A 20,174-nucleotide genomic window follows, 5' to 3' on the forward strand; every position below is an offset into this window, starting at 1 on the left:
AAAAGGAAATGATCCCATCAAACAAATAGTCTATTTTTATGTAATGTTTTCTTTTCAGAAATATAAATGAAAAGAGTGAATAGTTATTTTCATGGGAAATTCTGTAAAATATCTTACCTATGTCTCCTAGAGAATGCCAAATTGTATCTTTCTTTTTGTATTAGTTAATTATGGCCACAGTTATGCTGCTTATTGAGTAAGGACAAATTTCTGCAACATTATTTTTGTATATTTGCAGATTGTCCTGAGGTCAGTTGATCTAAGATGGCATATCTGGGAGCATTGCTCCATGACATATCTGGTTAGACTTGAGTTCTGTTTCTTTTGGGCTCTGTTCCCTCCTGCAAATTTATATTCCGGGTGCCATGCTGAGGAAGCAGAGCTTCCTGGGAAAGGTAGAGTGGAAGGAGAGCAACCCAATCATGCAAATGCTTTCCAAGTATCTCTGTTGACCTTGTATGAGCTAAATGAAGTGCTCCGACAAATCAAAATCAAGAGGTGTATTCTCCACGGTCGGAGCAACAGGTAAGGTGAAGATACAAAGTGGTTTTGATGGAAGTAGAGCAAGGGGAAGAGACAGCATTTTTGATCATTGACTCTATTACAATTGGAAGTTGTGTATTGTATTAATTGCATATTGTGCTATGTTATAATCATATTTGGTATTATTGAACTGTACAGGGTTGTTTGAGCTGATTAAATGATCTCCCTCCAACTGTCTTCTGTATCTTTTTCCTAGTACTGCCACTATACTCAGAGTTGCTTGTAATGTAGTGCTTCACTTCACACAGGGTTCTTTGTGAAGACTTGAAGACACTGAGCTATTTAACAGGACTTCTTTTCTTACTTCTATTGCAAAAGATTTTGAAAATCATTTAACATTTTATGTGCATGTCCATTCTTTATATCAGTTATGAAACATTTCAGACACGCAGAAAAGAGCTTTTCTATCCAATATGCAATTGATGGCATCGTATTTAATCAAAACAAAACATACATATATCCCTTTCAAAGAACTGAATTTTCCAGTAATTTTGTTTGTAGCAGGTACCAAACCTTTAGACATACACCTACCATTTCTCTTTCCATAATCTCTAATGCTTCTGCATTGCACTTATATAGGATTCATTTCATCTATGTAAAATAGATTACTTTGGCATTCTATACCCTTGTATCATCCTAAGCAATAAAATCCACAAAGATGTCAGTTTGAAGTGTGAAGTATATTTTTCCCAGTGTACATCAAAATAAATACATATTTATTGCAATAAAAATGTGCACTCTGTGCCATCTTAAATATGTACTTTACAGCCATCATTACCTAGCATAGCATGGACTAGAAAACACAGTTTTACGGGCAGTTCTGCCAAACTAGAAATAGAGTAACCTAGTTAAGGAACATCTTATTTTGGAAAGAGTTTCTCACTTTTACTTTGAAATTCTTTTTCAGGTTTGTGGAAGGAATGCTTAACATTTGTTACAATGCCATCGATCGTCATATTGAAAATGGTAAAGGGGATAAGATTGCTATCATCTATGACAGTCCTGTTACAAATACTAAAGCAACTATAACCTACAAAGAAGTACTGGAGCAGGTAATAACATAAGTTTTCTCTTTATATTAGAAGTTCTGTGGAAATTATTTAGAAGCACATGCTCTCATTATGCAACCTCTAAAATATTTTACCATGTTTTTCTTTAGATGCACCTTGGAAATGAATGCAAATGTGTGAACTCCTTTGAACTGCTTTTAACCCTTTAATTTACACTTCACAGTACTGGAAGATATTCATTTTACAGAGGGAGGTGAACTGATCTCAAGAATATGTCAAAGTCCTTTTCTGGCCTTTCCTCTCCACCTTACTGCCATCACCACGGTTGAAAGTGGCTACTCCTCATTCTTGCAGGATCTAAGCATCTCCTAACTGTCTTCATACTACTGGCTCTGCTCATTTTAGATTATCCTCTAAGTGATTCCAGAATTCTCTTCTGAAGAAACAATGTATTACTCTGTTCCACCTAAAAGTCTTTTCCTTAAAATTGCTGTTACACAGAGAGTAAAATACAGACTTCTGTGATGTATAAGACACTTTGGAATCTGATCACAGCATCCCTTCAAGCCTCATTTCCCAACATTCTTAGCATGAATATAACTCCTGTCAATCCCTGAGATACTCCTGGCCCTTTGTAGCTCCTTGCATATGCTCATTCCTTTGTTTTATTTGCTCTTTTTAGTTCTTTCTCATCTGTGCAGTTCTTAGGTGGATCATGATGTTGACAGATGATTTATAAGATTTTTTCCTCTTTTAACGTAACAGTAGAATTTGAATTAGTTTTCACAGGTAATTATGAAAGTGTTTGGGTATTGTGGACATAGGAAAGTTATTCCAACTCTGTGGGGGCATTTATTTGTATATGATTTAAAGGGATATAAAGCTGTAAGGACAGGGTTTCTCAATCTTGACCCTACTGACATTGTTACGGGAGAAGAAATGTCTCAAGTCAGGACTAGCAAGTCTTGGCGTACATGACAGAAAAGAATTTCAGCACGTGCCAAAGACAGAGACAGGTTTATGTAGGAAAGTAGGTACACTTTCAAGGGAGGACATGGTGGGGAAGCAATCTCAAAAAGAGATGCCTTTGATGCAAAGCATGGAATATGCATTTGAGGGAGAATTCTGACCATCTCCAAGGGCAGAACTGCTAGCAACCTGTTGGTGTGGAGTGTTAATATTTATAGAGGGCCAGTGTTAGGGATTGGACAAGAGCTAGAGGCAGGATGTAGCTTCACAATTTGCCCTCAGTTTTTCCTTTGCTTATACATTTCCCTCATTTTACAAAGGCTAATGTCATGTTTCTCAAGTTCAAGATTTACAACTGTGATTTCGGCATCTCAGTGGCTTGTGGGCATTTCCTGTTAGATTCAGGATCTCTCTCTATTCTAAATTCCAATCTCAGTGTTTTGGATCAGAAAATTATTTGTTAAGGAGGGCTGTCATGCACATCTTAGGATGGTTAACTGCATTCCTACCTACTGGATGCCAGTAGCACCCCCCTCTCCCAAGTTGTGAAGACTAAATATGTCTTTAAACATTGCCAATGTCCCCTTGGTGGTAAAATTGACACTGGTTATGAAGCACTGGTGTGCAGCGTCTGCCATGCTGTTACTAGAATTAAATCACTTGACTGACTACTGCAGAAAGGCCAACAACATTACAAAGACCGGACTTGGTAGGAAGGAGTCAGGTTTATTTAAGGGTCAGGAGTCTTGAGAAGATAGAGAGGTTACTGCCTCAAAATTCCATCTTGGGGAACTCAGGGGTGCAAAGAACTTTTACAAGGAGGGAAAGGAAGTATAGCAAGATCATGCTGAGTTGAATTTAGAGCCCTGGGGTTGAGTTTTCTTTTATCTTTTTCTGAAACATGCAATGACCTTGATCTTCTGGAGCTAGCTCTTGTCATAAAATAAAGACTAAGAAGGGGCATTACAAAGCTCATCAGAGATTCTTGGTTCTGTAAAACTAAGGAAAGACTTAGCAGTTAACATCTTAACCATCTAGGTGGGGTTTCTCTCTAGCACAAGGATTAGGGAGGACTGACAACCTTTCAGAACTCAGCCAAGGATAACTTCCAAAAGAGCTGCCCTGTTACAATTCAAAGGTTTGGAAGCATTTGCTTTTAAATGAAGGTTTTCTAAGCTGTTTTCTCTTCTTTTGCTTATTGAACCCTGTTTAAGAGTTCCATTTGGTTTTTAGGTAGCTTTGTCCATTCTCTCAGGCTTTCTGAAATAACATTCTTTGTATCATCATGTTCCCATTTATCTTTACAAAATACTTTAAGAAAGGCAATTCAGGCAAAATAATTACTTCCCCCCACCAATCCTGAGTTATTGTAAACAAGAGAGAAGAGTTAAATCAGTTTAGTTAGGCTGGTGTATCAGACTAATGGCAGCAATAGTTCTCAACTTTGGCTAATTTAGGCATAAAAAAACTCATGAAAAGGGAAGAATGAAGTACCAGTCTCAGAAAAATGGTGTATTCTGGGGGGAGAAGGAGCAAGAGCAAAGTGTTAAGGACAACCCACCAATTGTCACCTAGACTTGTTGCCTTGAGTCAATCCATCTAGATTGAAAGACAGAGTAGGAACATGTACTTGGCCAACTTAAGTCACATATCTACAGTACCAGGTCTTGGGGAGGAAAGATCTTGTCCTCTTTTGATTTCATTATGGGAATTGGTGCTCTGCCTCCTTCTAGGACTCAAGGTAAATTCCAATTTAATAAGAATGGAGTTTAAATGCTAAAAAGCCCAAGACAAGACCAAACAAAATTGTGCTATCTCATTTGGTATATTTATTGTTCTGTAAGCAGGAATTGCATATTTGTGGAATGCTGTATGCAGAGGCAGAGTTCACCGCGGACTTCAAGGTGCACCATTATCAAATGTGTTTGTTATTCATATGAGGCTGAGTTGTAATATAAGAGATAACAGAAATTTCTGGAAAACCTACTATACTTCGTTTTATTGTAGCTGTGCATTTTCAACTTTTAGAAGTTTATGGTATCTATGATTAAAAACTTGTTTCTATGGTTTGGGCATATTGCCACAGTCTCATTTTATGAATATGAAAGCCAAAGACACTTTTAAATTTTAATTGGAATACAGATTAGGAAGTTTGTTTATGTATTGTAAAAATATTATCTATATCAACATCTTGAATTTGATATATACCCAAACATCAGAGTCAAAGAAAAAACTTTAGAGAAACCTAAAATGAGAAGAGCTGTTGCCAGTCTCATTTTCTGGTGCTTCCTCTTTAAATTCATTTATTACATAAGTGTATATGATAATTACACACATATGTTTTGCTTAGAAGCTTTTGTGCTAGCTCATCTTACTTTCAAATATCGAGTCTAGACCCTTAGACTCTTGACGTTTGTACTAGTTCACTGGTTTCAGTTTAGCCTGACATCAAAGTACTTAAAAGGACTGTTTCTCTCACCCGCTGACAGCCTCTGACTCTCCAGGCTTTTCTTCTCCAAAGTACTAAAGGAAGAACTGTTAGGAAAGAGAGAGAGCCTTGTGTGCTACTTTGATTACCTGCACCAGCGTTCCCTGTGGCTTTTATTTCATCAAGTAGGGAAGGCCAAGAAAGAAAGATTTAATAGGTAATGCCACTGAGAACAAACAAAGCACTGCCTCTGTACATCACTTATTTAATCTCCCCTGTTTCATTTCTCCTGGGAGTTTCTGGCTAGGTAAAACTTGATTAAGTTAGTTAGTATTTTTATTTAATTAGTGAAACAGAAAATTTTAGGCTAAGTTGCCTAAGTGATGTGGAAGATCTGAAAAATTTCCTAAGTGATTTAGAAGCAGAGCTTTTGAGAAACTGTCATCTTTTCTGTGGATCTGAATATTTTAAACAACCATTTACTATGATTTTTGTATAGGGATCTGACCCCATTTTAAGACCCATTGTTCATTCAACACATATTTGTTTTGTATGCCAAACCCTATTAAGAGCAAAGGAAGCCATTTCTTACTGTCAAGGAGCTAATAAAGCATATATACATAGACCATTTCAAAATAATACAAGGTTTATGACAGAACTGAGTGCTACATTCTGTGGAAACACATGGAAAAGCAGCTGAGTTATGATCCTTTATATAGAAATACTTGTGATAACTTATAAAGAGAAAAGGTTTATTTGGGGTCATAATTTTGGAGAGTCCAGTCCAAGATCAGGTGGGCTCATTGCTCTGGACCTATGATAGGTATATTGGATGGCAATAGCAGGGAGTGTGTTGTGGAGCAAATTCCTCACCTCATGGCCAGGAAGCAGAAAAGGAAGAGGAAGGGGCCAAGATCATACAGTCCTCTCAAGGGCATGCCACCTATGACATAGGGCCTACCTCCAAGCAATTCCACCAGCTCACAATAGCACACTCTGGGGATGAAGGCTTAAACACACAGACCTTTGAGGGACACTGAGCAAACATCACCTAACACAGCCAGGGGAAATAGGACCTGGGAAGGCTTTCTGAAATAGTTGATACCTAAAATTGATCCAATTCCCTGTGCTCTCTTTTTTCTTCTCCCTCCAGATATCTTGTGGGTCATATTACCTGAATGTTATTTTCTGAGTGAGATCTCCCTTGAACATATTAACTACAAATATCCTTGTCCACACCAATTTGTACCTCCCTATTTTGCTTTCCTTTTAAATTTAGCATTTATTACTTGGTACTATTCTTTACATTGTGTTTATCTGTCTTTATTGTTGCTTCCTCTTCTAGTATGTCAGTTCTAGAAGGGCTGAGATTTTTGTTTTGTCTGCAGAAGAGTACCTGGCACATAGTATATTTATTGAATGGTGAATGAATCAATGAAATACCTTTTGAAATTTCTAAGTGACAAGTTTCTTTTACTGCGAGAAGTTCTTATCTTTAAATTACATCTGTAGTAGAACTTGATCATCTTTGTAAATAAGTTGTAACTTTCATCTGTGAAAAATTTTAAGTTATTTACCTTCAACTTGGTGGTTCACAATAAATATGTCTTCCTTTAATATCTCACACTTAAACATCAAAAGATCTGCCTTCCTGAAGACATGAATTTATTTATTGGGTCCCTCCTCTAACTCTTTTCAGGGTAATATGCTATGTTCTAAACCACAATGAAATAAAATGGATTTGTGTGCATGTATGTATGTAATATAAATTGTAGTTCATTTTTAGGTATTCCTACATTGAATATTTTCTGCATCACTATTTTAACTTTGAACTTATCTCTGTGTGTACAGTTTACTCTTTTCTATATTCCAACAATTAAGAGTTTTTTACTTGCAAAATAAGAAAGTGACCCCCAAAGAGCATTTGAGACATTTTCATGAATATATGTACATGAAGAAAATTGATAAAACTCAATCTGTACTAAATTTCCTGATTTAATTAAAACTGAGAGTACCTGTTATCTCTACTAAAGGTAATTATTGAGGTATAATTATGGTAGTGGTTGTAATTATGAAGATTTAAAAATTTAGAGGAGAAAATTGCTCTGAAAGCCAGGGCCATGTCCCATGGAAAATCCACTTTGAACCTCTGACCTTTGGACTCTTGCTTCAAAGTATGAATTCTATCTTCTCAGAAATGTCATGGTAGTCTAATTTCCTCTGTCATTAATGGCAGTTTTTCCTTAAGCAAAAACTACAACACAAAAAACAGAACATACAGAAATTCACCCGTCAAAGTTGGCTGATTGAGAAAGAAGATTGAGCCATGCAGATGATAGGTTTTCTCTTCTTCAATTTTCTAAACAAACAATATAAACTATTTAAATTATAGTCAGTGCCACTAAAAAGTGTCTATCTTTAAGGTAAATTATATTTTCTATGCTTGGTAAATTGATCAGTGGTACTATATGAGGTAGAAGTTATAGTAGTTTGTGCATTTTTTTATAGAAGACAACAATGTTTGAACTTTTTCTTTGGTACTGGGGAGTGAACCCAGGGATACTTCACCACTGAGTTGCATCCCTGCCACTTTTTATTTTATTATTATTATTTTTCTTATTTTGAGAAAGGATCTTAATAAGTTGTTTAGGGCCTTGCTAAGTTGTTTAAGGCCTTGCTAAGTTGTTGAGGCTGGCTTTAAACTCATGATCCTCCTGCCTCAGCCTCATGAGCCACTGGAATTACAGGTGTGGACCACCACATCTAGAAATTTTTGAACTTTTATTTAATATAATAATAGACTCACATAACAACACAGATCATAAGTATAGATTTTGTTTGATTTTCACAAGCAGAATAGTTTATTTTCCTCATCATAGAATCTTTACAAGCCCCAGAAGCCCTTGTAATTCACCTTTTATCATTTCTCACTCATGATTGTGATCAGAGCCATCTAAACAACATTGATGAGTTACACCTGCTTTTAAACTTCATATAAATTGAATAGTACAATGTGTTCTTATGTATCTGGTTTCTTTTTGCTCAGCTTTCTATTTATGCAGTTCATTCATTTCATTGCAAGAGGTTGTAGTTTGGTCATTTGGGTAATGTCTAGTTTAGGGTTATTACAATTAATGTTTCTATGAATATGTTTGTGCAGAGTTTGTAGATGTATATGCATCTGTATTGGTGATGTGTCTAGTGATGAAATGGCTGGTTCATAGGGAATGCACGTGTTGGTCTTGAGTAGATAGTGCCAAACCATTTTCCAGAGTGGTCATACCAATTTATAGTCCTACCTGCAGAATATGAGAAGACCAAGTGCCAGCACTTGGTTTTTATAGTACCAAGTGTGTTTAATTTGGACCTTCTGGCAAATGAGTGGTGATATTGTATTGTGATTTTAATTTGCTTTTCCCTAATAACTGAAGAAGAGCTCCTTATCCTGTGCATTTTGGCCATTCACTAATCTTTTTTTCTGAAGTGCCCAGTTCTATCTTTTGCCCTTTCGTTTTTGTATTAGACTGTTCCAGCCCATGTGTTCAAGTTTTGGAGAAAGACTTTTGTACAACTAAAGGGAAGACTTTGTGAATATTTTTAAACCTGAAGAAAACATGATTTAGATTCTTTAGTATAAGGGTTATGTTTAAATGATTTCAAAAATCTAAAATTGAGAAAATATTTTCCTCTTTTAAAAATAATTAGTCTGCACTCTTCTAGTTTTTTCTTGCCACTCTTTAAAAGTAAATTGGGAAGTGATTTCTCCCAATAGAATGTATTGAAACAGGAAGTAAAAGCCTCACAATTTAAGACTCTAGAAGACAGTGTTGGTGCTTTCATTAATGTTAAAAGGCTGTAGTTAAATTGCCTTAGAGCCATGTGGTCCAACCAAATTTTCCACAAACCTTTTCATTTTTCTGAGCAGTTTTGTATATTGCAAGTCTATATAATGTATTTTAGCAAAAACACTTAAATTTTATTTTAAAGAGCTTAGAATCCCCTAAATTCTGCACTCAGTTTGATCAAAATTCTAACTGAAACTCTTTTGAACAGTTTTCCAACTTAGTAAAATTTAAGTTTGAATCTCAGAGGATGCACTATAAGGAAAACCATTACTAGAACAAGTTTATAATAGGTAATATAGGAAAAATTATTTAAGTGAGAAAACAATGATTTTGCATTTCTTGCCTTCCCCTTTCCATATTTTGGAATATTTATTCCAAATTAAAATAGTGTAAATGTTGTTTTTACTTCAATCCAAAATAGCAGCAATACCACCAATTCCCTTGAATTTTCTGAGCAAGATTTGTAAAGATCATATTGTCTGTGAGAGCAAGATGATCATTTGAAGTATAAGCCCACTTTCTCTTCCAATGAAGCCAGCAGTTATTTCAATGCACTTTGAAGTCCAGAGCATTTCACTTAAACCTTTTCCCAAGCTCTGGTTTCATTTCTCCTTTTACTCTACTTATTGGTGTACTTATGTGATCTCCTGACAAGAGATAGGACTCCTCTAGGTAGGGGAAATGTTTTATTCATCTTTTTAACTTACACAGTAGCTAATACAGGCCTCATCGAGATTGGGATCTTCTTATGTCTTGAGTGAGTCCATGCATAGAACATTCAATAACATTTATAAGAAAGTAATGAAAGATCTAATCTTTGATGAAGATACATAATTTCTACAAATATCACTTGTCCTCCCCACATTTGTAATTTTTCTTTTTACATTAGGAAGCTTCGTTTTAATATAGGGTGAAAATTTTCCTTGGGGCAATTCCTGACCTCAGAGATCTGTATCCTGCCTCATTTAGAGCCTTCCTTATGATATTTACCTCACTTTGCCATCTTGAAAACCTGGAATCTGGTCCATGGTTTTTACTCTTATATTTGCTTAATGAATTTATTTTTATCATTCATCAATAGGCCTTACTAGATGATTTGTCTTGTCTTTAGTAGGGCTTCACTCTGACTTTTTAGAAAAAGTTAAGAAAATCAGTGGGCCACCTGCTTTGAATTTATGTTCTTGAACTGGAATGACATAGTCAAGTTTATTTATTTATGAAAACATACTTGTAGGGTACTTTATTTATATTTGGTACCTCTGGGGACACCATGAGTTCCGGTCATGAATGATACACAATCTTTGTACATAAGACATTTGCATTCTAGTTGGGGAGATATGGTAGGAATAAAAAGAAAATACAATAAAATTTAGTGTAACAAGTAAAAAGCTAGAGAGGTACCTGGATTGAGGTCTTAGAAAGGTTTTTCAGGAAAAGCTACTTGTTACTGAACACATGAAATTTGAGCTGAGTCACAAATAAAGAGCGGGATAGAATCCTGTGAATGTCTGAGAGACAAATGTATCCAGGGGGAGGCTGTGAAGCAAGAACAGACCTGGAACCTTGGGAGAGCCGAGAGGCCAATGAAAGGAGAGTGGGAGAAAGTGTGTGGGGCCTGCTGAGCCAGACCATGCAGATTCCTGCAGGCCATGGTCAGGACTGGGTTGTGTTCTAAGTATAATGGGGGAATTCCATATTGTTAAAGGAATCACTTCAGCTCCTCTAAAGAAGGACTGCAGTGGGAAAGGTTGCAAGCAATGGGATGACAAATGGTTCAGAAGAGAAATGAACAGGCACCACTTAGCTGCATCTCCTTACAATGACAGCATTTGCTTGCATGTGAGAAATGAAGGCATAAACACAAAGGCAGACTTAGCATGGGTTCTGGAAGCTATTCCATGTGTCTTTTATTGGATCTATGGCTTTATCTACTAGATTGGAAAAAATATCTGATTCAGTTTATTATATATGGGCTACCTATAAGTGCCCTGCTTGCTTCCCTTCATTTGAGGTTATTTGTCTGTTTTTCAGTACTCCAAGGGATTGTTCTTGTGTAATTTTCACTTTTTGTGTAGAATCTTAGGAGGGACAATTTGTTATAAGTGCTTTAATTGTTTTTCTTTTATCTATATACTATGAATGATTTTCATTATTATTATTAGAATTTGTTGAATGATTTATACAATCTTCTAAAACAAATTTCTTAAATGTTGGATGAAGGCTAGATTGATGAAACAAAGATAGTCAAAAATAAAGTACTCAAAATAAAAAATATATAATTTCCCTTATGTAATAATCCAGACAATAAAGTGTGGTTTGATATAACCCAATTTGTTATATCTTCTTGTACCTTCATCCTCTAGTTTATTGTCATCTGCATCATTGAAGCTAAGGCAAAGTACAACACATGTGACCCAACTCTTGGGAAAGTGGAAGAGGCTATAGAGGAACAGAGATGCTCTTTTAAGATTTATATCCAGAAATATCATATGTGGTCTCCCTACATCTCCATTTGGCTATTAGCTGCAAGTAAAAACTGGGGAATGTAGTGTAACCAGATGGATTTTGATAGGCAGTTGGGAGTTTATAGCCACAAGTACACTTTCAGTTCATAGACTAAACATAATATAGGATCTTACATGTAAATATTTATAATGTCAATTATAATGAGTCTAGGGAAATAAGAGCCAAAAATGAAGTATCATAGGCATCATGTTAAAGGAAAAGAAGGAACACTTTGTTCATTGAGGTATTCTTCTGACACATATTGAAAGCTTATTGGGTAACATTTATTGTATCAGGCCATGAGGTCATAAAGATGAGTAAGATATGGAACCTGCATTCAAGTATCTCATAGTTTTCCTGGTGAGAAAAACACAAAAAGCAATGGGATATAGTGTGACAATGTAACAATAAAACTTTGTGCATTTGTAACCTAGAGAAGAAACCTACCTGGACCAGCAGTCCAAAGAAGGAGCCAGTGGATATGATGCATGAGCTGGATGGTTCAAGGAAGACAGAAATAGATGGCACAGGCATAGGTGGCTCTTCCTAGGCCTTCAGGAAATATTTCTAAGAGTTGGATTTGACATAATTAATAACGAAGTCATATACCTTGAAGACAAAATTGAGTGCCTTTGCTGGACTTGCCTCTGGACTTTTCAGAGAATTAAGAAAGGGGAAAAATAGATTGTCAGAAAGTACAGAAGGGAGACAAACAGTTGTTAAAGTAAGCAGCAGCAGAATATAAAAAGAAAAAAGCAGAAGTGAGGAGAGTTGGTAACAATTATTCTTTTATCTGTTGGTTAGCACCTGCACCTGCTGTACAATCAACAATGCTAGTACAGCTGAATACATCAACAACTTTCAGTTTCTGACCTTTAGCTGCCATGTTAAAGATCATTTTAAATTATGAAATCCTTTGACTTGGCATAACTTTTATAACAAGTAGAAAATAAAGCTGATTAACATAAATTGAAGAACTTTGAGTGGCTAAAGGAATGCAAATGAAGATATGAGGACAGAATCTTGATCATATGAAACAAAATATTGTCATATAAGTCTAATTCAAGTCTCTTTGAATTAGATTAAAATGCGTAGCTATGGAAAATGATACTCTTAATTTTAATTCATTTGGCAGTTCTATGGTCATAGTTAAGTAAATTACATTTGAATAAAAAATCAGTGGAAGGTTGTATTCAATAGAATTATTGTCAAGATTAGAGATCTGGGGAAAATTGATTATTTATTTTCTCATACTGTACTTGATTTAAAAGCATTTCTTTTCCATTACAAAGCTGAATAATGTTAACTACATCATATATGGTTTTATGGGGAATTTGATACATTTATGAATATTATGGTAAATTCTTGGCATGTGTAATGATCTCTGTTCATTCGCTCTGTTTCTTAGTTATTGATGTATGCATAATTTTGTGAATTTTCTTCCTTTAAATGTGTACAGTTTCTTTGGTTGAAAGATGTAAATGTTATTGGAACAGACCCAACTGTTGCAATGATCTCATGTCCTTGTATCATTGCTGGGGTGTTTGCAAGTTCTCTATGAGTCCTTCACATATATTGATTGACTTTCAGGATGTATTGACCAATGAAACCATAAAGGTTAACAGGAACATAGCCCACTGCTGAGAAATGCAGTTTGTGTACTTACAGTAGTTGTCATATTTTATGTACTATCTACATAAGTGTCAAGGGTGTTTAATTAAAGCTGTAGTTGAATAATCAGTGTAGAATTGACCTAAAGGATGCCTGGTTCCTGTTGATGTCTTTTGCTTCTTTTAATTTTCCCTTTCTTTAAAAGAAAAAGAAATCTGGAAAATCACTTTACTTTCTCTCAAAATTGTGGAACATAAAAGTACTTTATAAAAAATAATTCTTGTATATTTATGGTATTTACTTATTTTTATTTTAATGTACAATTAAACCTACACGTTCATATCCTCTCTTTGCAGTTCCATACATATATAAAGCCAAGTCAGATTTATAAGTAGGATAAAAACAAACTTACAAAACAAACCAGTTGATGATATGAATTTAATATAGCAAATGTGTTGTTTTGCTGGAACCGAATGACTGATTACAATGTGCATATAGGCTGTGGCCCTGGGACTTAGAGTTTGGTGACATGTTCCCGATGATGCTTCAGTTCTCACATAACAGATTGGTAATTGAACCTTTATATATCCTCTTATTATACAGTGCACTGTTATGTCATCTACCCTTTACTTAATATGAATGAGATTAGAAAAACAAACACAAATTAACAGTGAATTCGCATTGGAGCTTAGATAATCCAGAGTAATGCTATATTAATATTTTTAAATTGTCATCAAAATGAAAATGCAAAGTTTAAGAATTCTCATAAAGAACTCCCAGGCTCTGAAAACATCTCTACAGACCCCAGTTTGAGAAACACTACATTAAACAACTTATTAGATAAGAGAAAAGGGCTGTCTTTAATTAACAGCACGAGTTAATGCTACTTTTTAATATTCTCCATTAGTCATTCAGTGCAGCATATATAGCAGCCACACAGTGATTGTTTTAAAATAATAACTCTGTTTCACATTTTGCATGCTGATTATTGTATAAACAAATAGGTAGGGCAGTTATTATATCACAGTCTTTCTGTTCATCAAAGGAATAGAGCTATGTCTAAATGACTTACACGAATTTGTGTTTAATTGAATACTCTATGAATAGATTATAGTAGATTCTGTGTTTTTTAAACATAAATTTGGAAGGTTTACATATCAGTCACATTATGCTACATTTTTCAGAATACTTATATAAGGGCAAGTGAATGCATAATTGTGGAAAGTGACTTCTCCAGTAGTGAAAATATTTTGTTTTATTTTAATCCAGGTGGCTTATATTTTAAAAATTGTAATACACTTTGAAGACTAGTAATATTCCACTTTTTTTTTTTTTGTACTGGGGATTGGACCGAAGGGTGCTTACCGTGAGCCACATCTCCAACCCTTTCTATTTTTTATTTTGAGACCGTCTTACTAAGTTGCTTAGGACCTTGCTAAATTGCTGAGGCTGGCATTGAACTTGCGATCCTTCTGCCTCAGCTTCCTGAGTTGCTAGGATTACAGGTGTGCTTTGCTACACCTTGCTGGAATGTTCCATTTTTTAAAGAAACACTGGACAAAGAATGCAGAAAGTATTCTACTTTGAATTAAATTATGCTTTAAAAATCATTTGAGAAATCTTTAATTGGAATTTGTATTTTATTTGTACTGTATGTATATCTATAAATGGTACATTCCTCTGTTTTTGGGGTTCTAGTCTAGCCACTACATTGCTTCATCTATAACAACAGAAATACTATGCATCGACAGTGAAAATTAATAGATTCAATATTCTTGCAATACTCATAATTAGGGAGGGAAATAAAAGAATATAAATTTTAAATTAATGGGAGCATTGTTTCAAAAAACATTAAATTAGAGATTGCTTTAGTGTTATAAATGGAGAGATGGGGTACATGGTGGTGGAAAAGGACGCATCATAGATGCCCAAGGATGAAGGAAGGACATTGTGGGGATAATCTGGAAACAGGTGCATGATGGAACCCTCAAGGTGGGTTTTTTGGTAGATGGAAAGTGGACATGGCTATAGAATATATGTAAACGGTCTGGGTCCAGTGGAGCTCACCTATAATCCCTGTCACCCAGCGGACTGAGGCAGAAGGATGGCAAATTTGAGGCAGCCTCGGCCATTTATTAAGACCTTTAGCAACTAAGTGAGACCTGTCTCAAAATAAAATATTAAAAAGGACTGGGTATTGCTCCATCGTAAAGTGACCTTGGGTTCAATCCCCAGCACCACCATTCTCAATGATGGATTTTAATTTTCTTTTCTTTAGTGATTCAGATTCAGAAACCATAATGAAAAATGTCCAACATGAGACAGACAGACTTGCCTGTAATCCATATCCACTGTTTTCTCTTTTCCTTCTTTCACAATTGGAGGTTAATCCTTTTTTGATATTGCAAAATCATCCCTACAAATTTTGGAGGGACTCTTGTTAGCACCTCACATACCCATATCATTGCCAGTTCTGCCTCTTAAAACCATGCCTGTTGCACAGTAGGATGACTGGAGATAAATGTACCACACTGTACGTTTTAAAAAACTAGAAGAAAGTGTTTTAGATGTCACCACATAGAAATGGTAAATGTTTGAGGAAATAGACAAGTTTATCCTGATTTAAGCATTACATAGTACATAAACGGTTAGAAACATCACATAGTACCCCATAAATATGTACAGTTTTCATGTTTTTATGTATCAGTTAAAATAAATTTAATTTAAATTCAAGTAGGAAAAAAAAGCATGCCTGAATCTTTTTGCTACTAGCTAATTTCTTACCTATTTTCCTTCACTGGTTAACTTTGAAGCAATTATCTACATGTGCTTTCTCCTATTTTCTTATCACATACTTTTCCAAAACCTAAAATATGTTGCTTCCTCTGAAACTGCTTTAAATAAGGTAATTAATGTGATCATATTAATAATTCCAGTAGACATTCAATATTTTACTTCTTTATCATACCTGACAGCCTAACATTCTTGAAAATTGACAATTCTTCACTTGCTTCTGCTGTACTACCCTGCTTTCTTTTTTCTTCTTCCTTGCTGGCCATTTTGTTGAATCCTCCTCCTTAAGTGTGGCTTTCTGTGCTCATTTCCTCACTCTCTGCCCCTTTTCTTTTCACTTTGTACATCCTCTCATGGGCCATTGCACCTGCTCCAGTTGCCACATGTGTGATGGTTGCTCCCAATGACAGCACTGGTTATTTCCACTCTTGATCACCAACCCATATTTTTCTGTGGATATTCAGATCTTGTATATGACTGCTGAGTCAATATCTACCCTTGGTTGTCCCTCTGCCACTCAGATTTAGACACATCCAATCCTGCTTTCAGTGCTGTGAATTGCACTGTTTTTTAACCAGTTGCTAATATCAAATCTGGACCCATTCCTAAACTTCCCTTTCTCCTATGTTCCATATCCATACATCATCCTTTACCATCCATGCCACACTCAATATTTCTCAAAGCAGTTCATTTATTTTTTATTTATTTATTTTTATTGTAAACAAATGGGATACATGTTGTTTCTCTGTCTGTACATGGCGTAAAGGCATACCATTTGTGTAATCATAAATTTACATAGGGTAATGTTGTTTGATTCATTCTGCCATTTTTTCCCTTCCCCCCTCCCCTCCCACCCCTCCACTCCATCTATACAGTCCTTCCTTCCTCCATTCCTGCCCCTCTCCCTAAACCCAACTCCAACCCCAACACTAACCCTTCCCACCCCCCATTATGTGTCATCATCCACTTATTAGCGATATCATTCTTCCTTTGGTTTTTTGAGATTGGCTTATCTCACTTAGCATGATATTCTCCAGTTTCATCCATTTGCCTGCAAATGCCATAATTTTATCATTCTTTATGGCTGAGTAATATTCCATTGTATATATATACCACAGTTTCTTTATCCATTCATCAATTGAAGGACATCTAGGTTGGTTCCACAATCTGGCTATTGTGAACTGAGCAGCTATGAACATTGATGTGGCTGTATCTCTGTAATATGCTGATTTTAAGTCCTTTGGGTATAGGCCAAGGAGTGGGATAGCTGGGTCAAATGGTGGTTCCATTCCAAGTTTTCTAAGGAATCTCCACACTGCTTTCCAGAGTGGCTGCACTAATTTGCAGCCCCACCAGCAATGTAAGAGTGTACCTAACTCCCCACATCCTCGCCAACACCTGTTGTTGCTTGTATTCTTGATAATCGCCATTCTAATTGGGGCGAGATGGAATCTTAGGGTGGTTTTGATTTGCATTTCTCTTATTACTAGAGATGTTGAACATTTTTCCATATGTTTGTTGATTGCTTGTAGATCTTCTTCTGTGAAGTGTCTATTCATCTCTTTAGCCCATTTGTCAATTGGATTATTTACATTCTTGGTGTAGAGTTTTTTGAGTTCTTTATAGATTCTGGAGATTAGCGCTCTATCTGAAGTATGATTGGCAAAGATTTTCTCCCACTCTGTAGGCTCTTTCTTTGCATTGCTGATAGTTTCCTTTGCTGAGAGAAAGCTTTTTAGTTTGAATCTATCCCAGTTATTAATTCTTGCTTTTATTTCTTGTGCTATGGGAGTCCTGTTGAGGAAGTCTGGTCCTAAGCCGACATGTTGAAGCTCTGGACCTACTTTTTCTTCTGTAAGATGCAAGGTCTCTGGTCTGATTCCGAGATCCTTAATCCATTTTGAGTTTAGTTTCGTGCATGGTGAGAGATATGGGTTTAGTTTCATTCTGTTGCATATGGATTTCCAATTCTCCCAGCACCATTTGTTGAAGAGGCTATCTTTTCTCCATTGCATATTTTTGGCCCCTTTGTCTAGTATGAGAAAATTGTATTGATTTGGGTTTGTGTCCGTGTCCTCTATTCTGTACCATTGATCCACCTTTCTATTTTGGTACCAATACCATGCCGTTTTTGTTAGTATTGCTTTGTAGTAGAGTTGAAGATCTGGTATTGCAATACCCCCTGCTTCACTCTTTCTGCCAAGGATTGCTTTAGCTATTCTGGGTTTTTTATTCTTCCAGATGAATTTCATAATTGCTTGCTCTATTTCTGTAAGGTACATCATTGGGATTTTAATTGAAATTGCATTGAATCTGTATAGCACTTTTGGTAGTATGGCCATTTTGACAATATTAATTCTTCCTATCCAAGAACATGGGAGATCTTTCCATCTTCTAAGGTTTTCTTGAATTTCTTTCTTTAGTGTTCTGTAGTTCTCATTGTAGAGGTCTTTCACCTCTTTTGTGAGTTTGATTCCCAAGTATTTTATTTTTTTTGAAGCTATTGTGAATGGGGTAGTTTTCCTAATTTCTCTTTCTGAAGATTCATCGCTTATGTATAAGAATGCCTTAGATTTATGTGCATTGATCTTATATCCCGCTACTTTACTGAATTCACTTATGAGTTCTAAAAGTTTTCTGGTGGAATTTCCTGGTTCCTCTAAGTATACCATCATATCATCAGCAAATAGGGATAGTTTGAGTTCTTCTTTTCCTATTCGTATCCCTTTAATTTCTTTGGTCTGTCTAATTGCTCTGGCTAGAGTCTCAAGGACGATATTGAATAGAAGTGGTGAAAGAGGGCATCCCTGCCTTGTTCCAGTTTTTAGAGGGAATGCTTTCAGTTTTTCACCATTTAGAATGATATTAGCCATGGGCTTAGCGTAGATGGCCTTTACAATGTTAAGGAATGTTCCCACTATCCCTATTTTTTCTAGTGTTTTGAGCATGAAGGGGTGCTGTATTTTATCAAATGCTTTTTCTGCATCTATCGAAATAATCATGTGATTCTTGACTTTAAGTCTATTGATATGGTGAATGACATTTATTGATTTCCTGATGTTGAACCAACCTTGCATCCCCGGGATGAAACCCACTTGATCATGGTGCACTATCTTTTTAATATGTTTTTGTATGCGATTTGCTAAAATTTTGTTGAGAATTTTTGCGTCGATGTTCATTAAGGATATTGGTCTGAAATTTTCTTTCCTTGATGTGTCTCTGTCTGGTTTAGGACTCAGGGTAATATTGGCTTCATAGAATGAGTTTGGGAGAGTTCCCTCCTCTTCTATTTTCTGGAATACTTTGAGAAGTATTGGAATGAGCTCTTCTTTAAAAGTTTTGTAGAACTCGGCTGAGAACCCATCTGGTCCTGGACCTTTTTTTGTTGGAAGGCTTTTGATGACTTCTTCTATTTCATTACTTGAAATTGGTCTATTTAAATTGTGTATGTCCTCCTCGTTCAGTTTAAGCAATTCATATGTCTCTAGATACCTGTTGATGTCTTCGAAATTTTCTATTTTGTTGGAGTATAGATTTTCAAAATAGCTTCTAATTATGTTTTGTATTTCAGTCGTGTCTGTTGTGATATTTCCTTGTTCATTCCGAATTTTAGTGATTTGGCTTTTCTCTCGTCTTCTCTTCATTAGTGTGGCTAAAGGTTTATCAATTTTGTTTATTTTTTCGAAGAACCAACTATTTATTTTGTCAATTTTTTTGTATTGTTTCTTTTGTTTCAATTTCGTTGATTTCAGCTGTCAGTTTAACTATTTCCTGTCTTCTACTACTTTTGGTGTTGGTCTGTTCTTCTTTTTCTAGGGCTTTGAGCTGTAGTGTTAGGTCATTTATTTTTTGAGTTTTACTTCTTTTATTAAATGCGCTCCATGAAATAAATCTTCCTCTAAGTACTGCTTTCATAGTGTCCCAGAGATTTTGTTATGATGTTTCTTTGTTCTCGTTCACCTCTAAGAATTTTTTAATTTCCTTCCTAATATCTTCTGTTATCCATTCATCATATAGTAGCATATTGTTTAATCTCCAGGTGTTGGAGTAGTTTCTGTTTTTTACTCTTTCATTAATTTGTAACTTCATTCCATTATGATCTGATAGAATACAAGGTAGTGTCTCTATCTTCTTGTATTTGCTGACATTAGCTTTGTGGCATAATATATGGTCTATTTTAGAGAAGGATCCATGTGCTGCTGAGAAGAAAGTGTATTCGCTCTTGGTTGGATGGTATATTCTATAAATGTCTGTTAAGTCTAAATTATTGATTGTGTTATTGAGATCTATGGTTTCTTTGTTCAATTTTTGTTTGGAAGATCTATCCAGTGGTGAAAGAGGCGTGTTAAAATCACCTAGTATTATTGTGTTATGGTCTATTTGGTTTCTAAAATTGAGAAGGATTTGTTTAACATACATGGATGAGCCACTGTTTGGGGCATAGATGTTTATGATTGTTATATCTTGCTG

The 20,174-nt window shown here is 35.5% G+C and overlaps 1 protein-coding gene across 5 annotated transcripts in view; it reads left to right on the forward strand.

Annotated features, from left to right (window-relative positions):
- The window catches only part of Acss3 (acyl-CoA synthetase short chain family member 3), a 175,847-nt gene that overhangs the window by 23,448 nt on the left and 132,225 nt on the right, over positions 1 to 20,174 (forward strand). For all 5 annotated transcript variants that reach the window (XR_007108471.1, XM_047551056.1, XM_047551057.1 and 2 more), the window contains one exon: positions 1,451 to 1,595. Coding sequence is in view for 4 of the 5 variants with exons in the window: in XM_047551056.1 (XP_047407012.1) it covers positions 1,451 to 1,595 (145 nt within the window). In the remaining variant the exon portion in view is untranslated. The remainder of the gene's footprint in view (positions 1 to 1,450; positions 1,596 to 20,174) is intronic.

Source organism: Sciurus carolinensis, chromosome 4 (assembly GCF_902686445.1).
Source record: "Sciurus carolinensis chromosome 4, mSciCar1.2, whole genome shotgun sequence".
Classification (NCBI taxonomy): domain Eukaryota; kingdom Metazoa; phylum Chordata; class Mammalia; order Rodentia; family Sciuridae; genus Sciurus; species Sciurus carolinensis.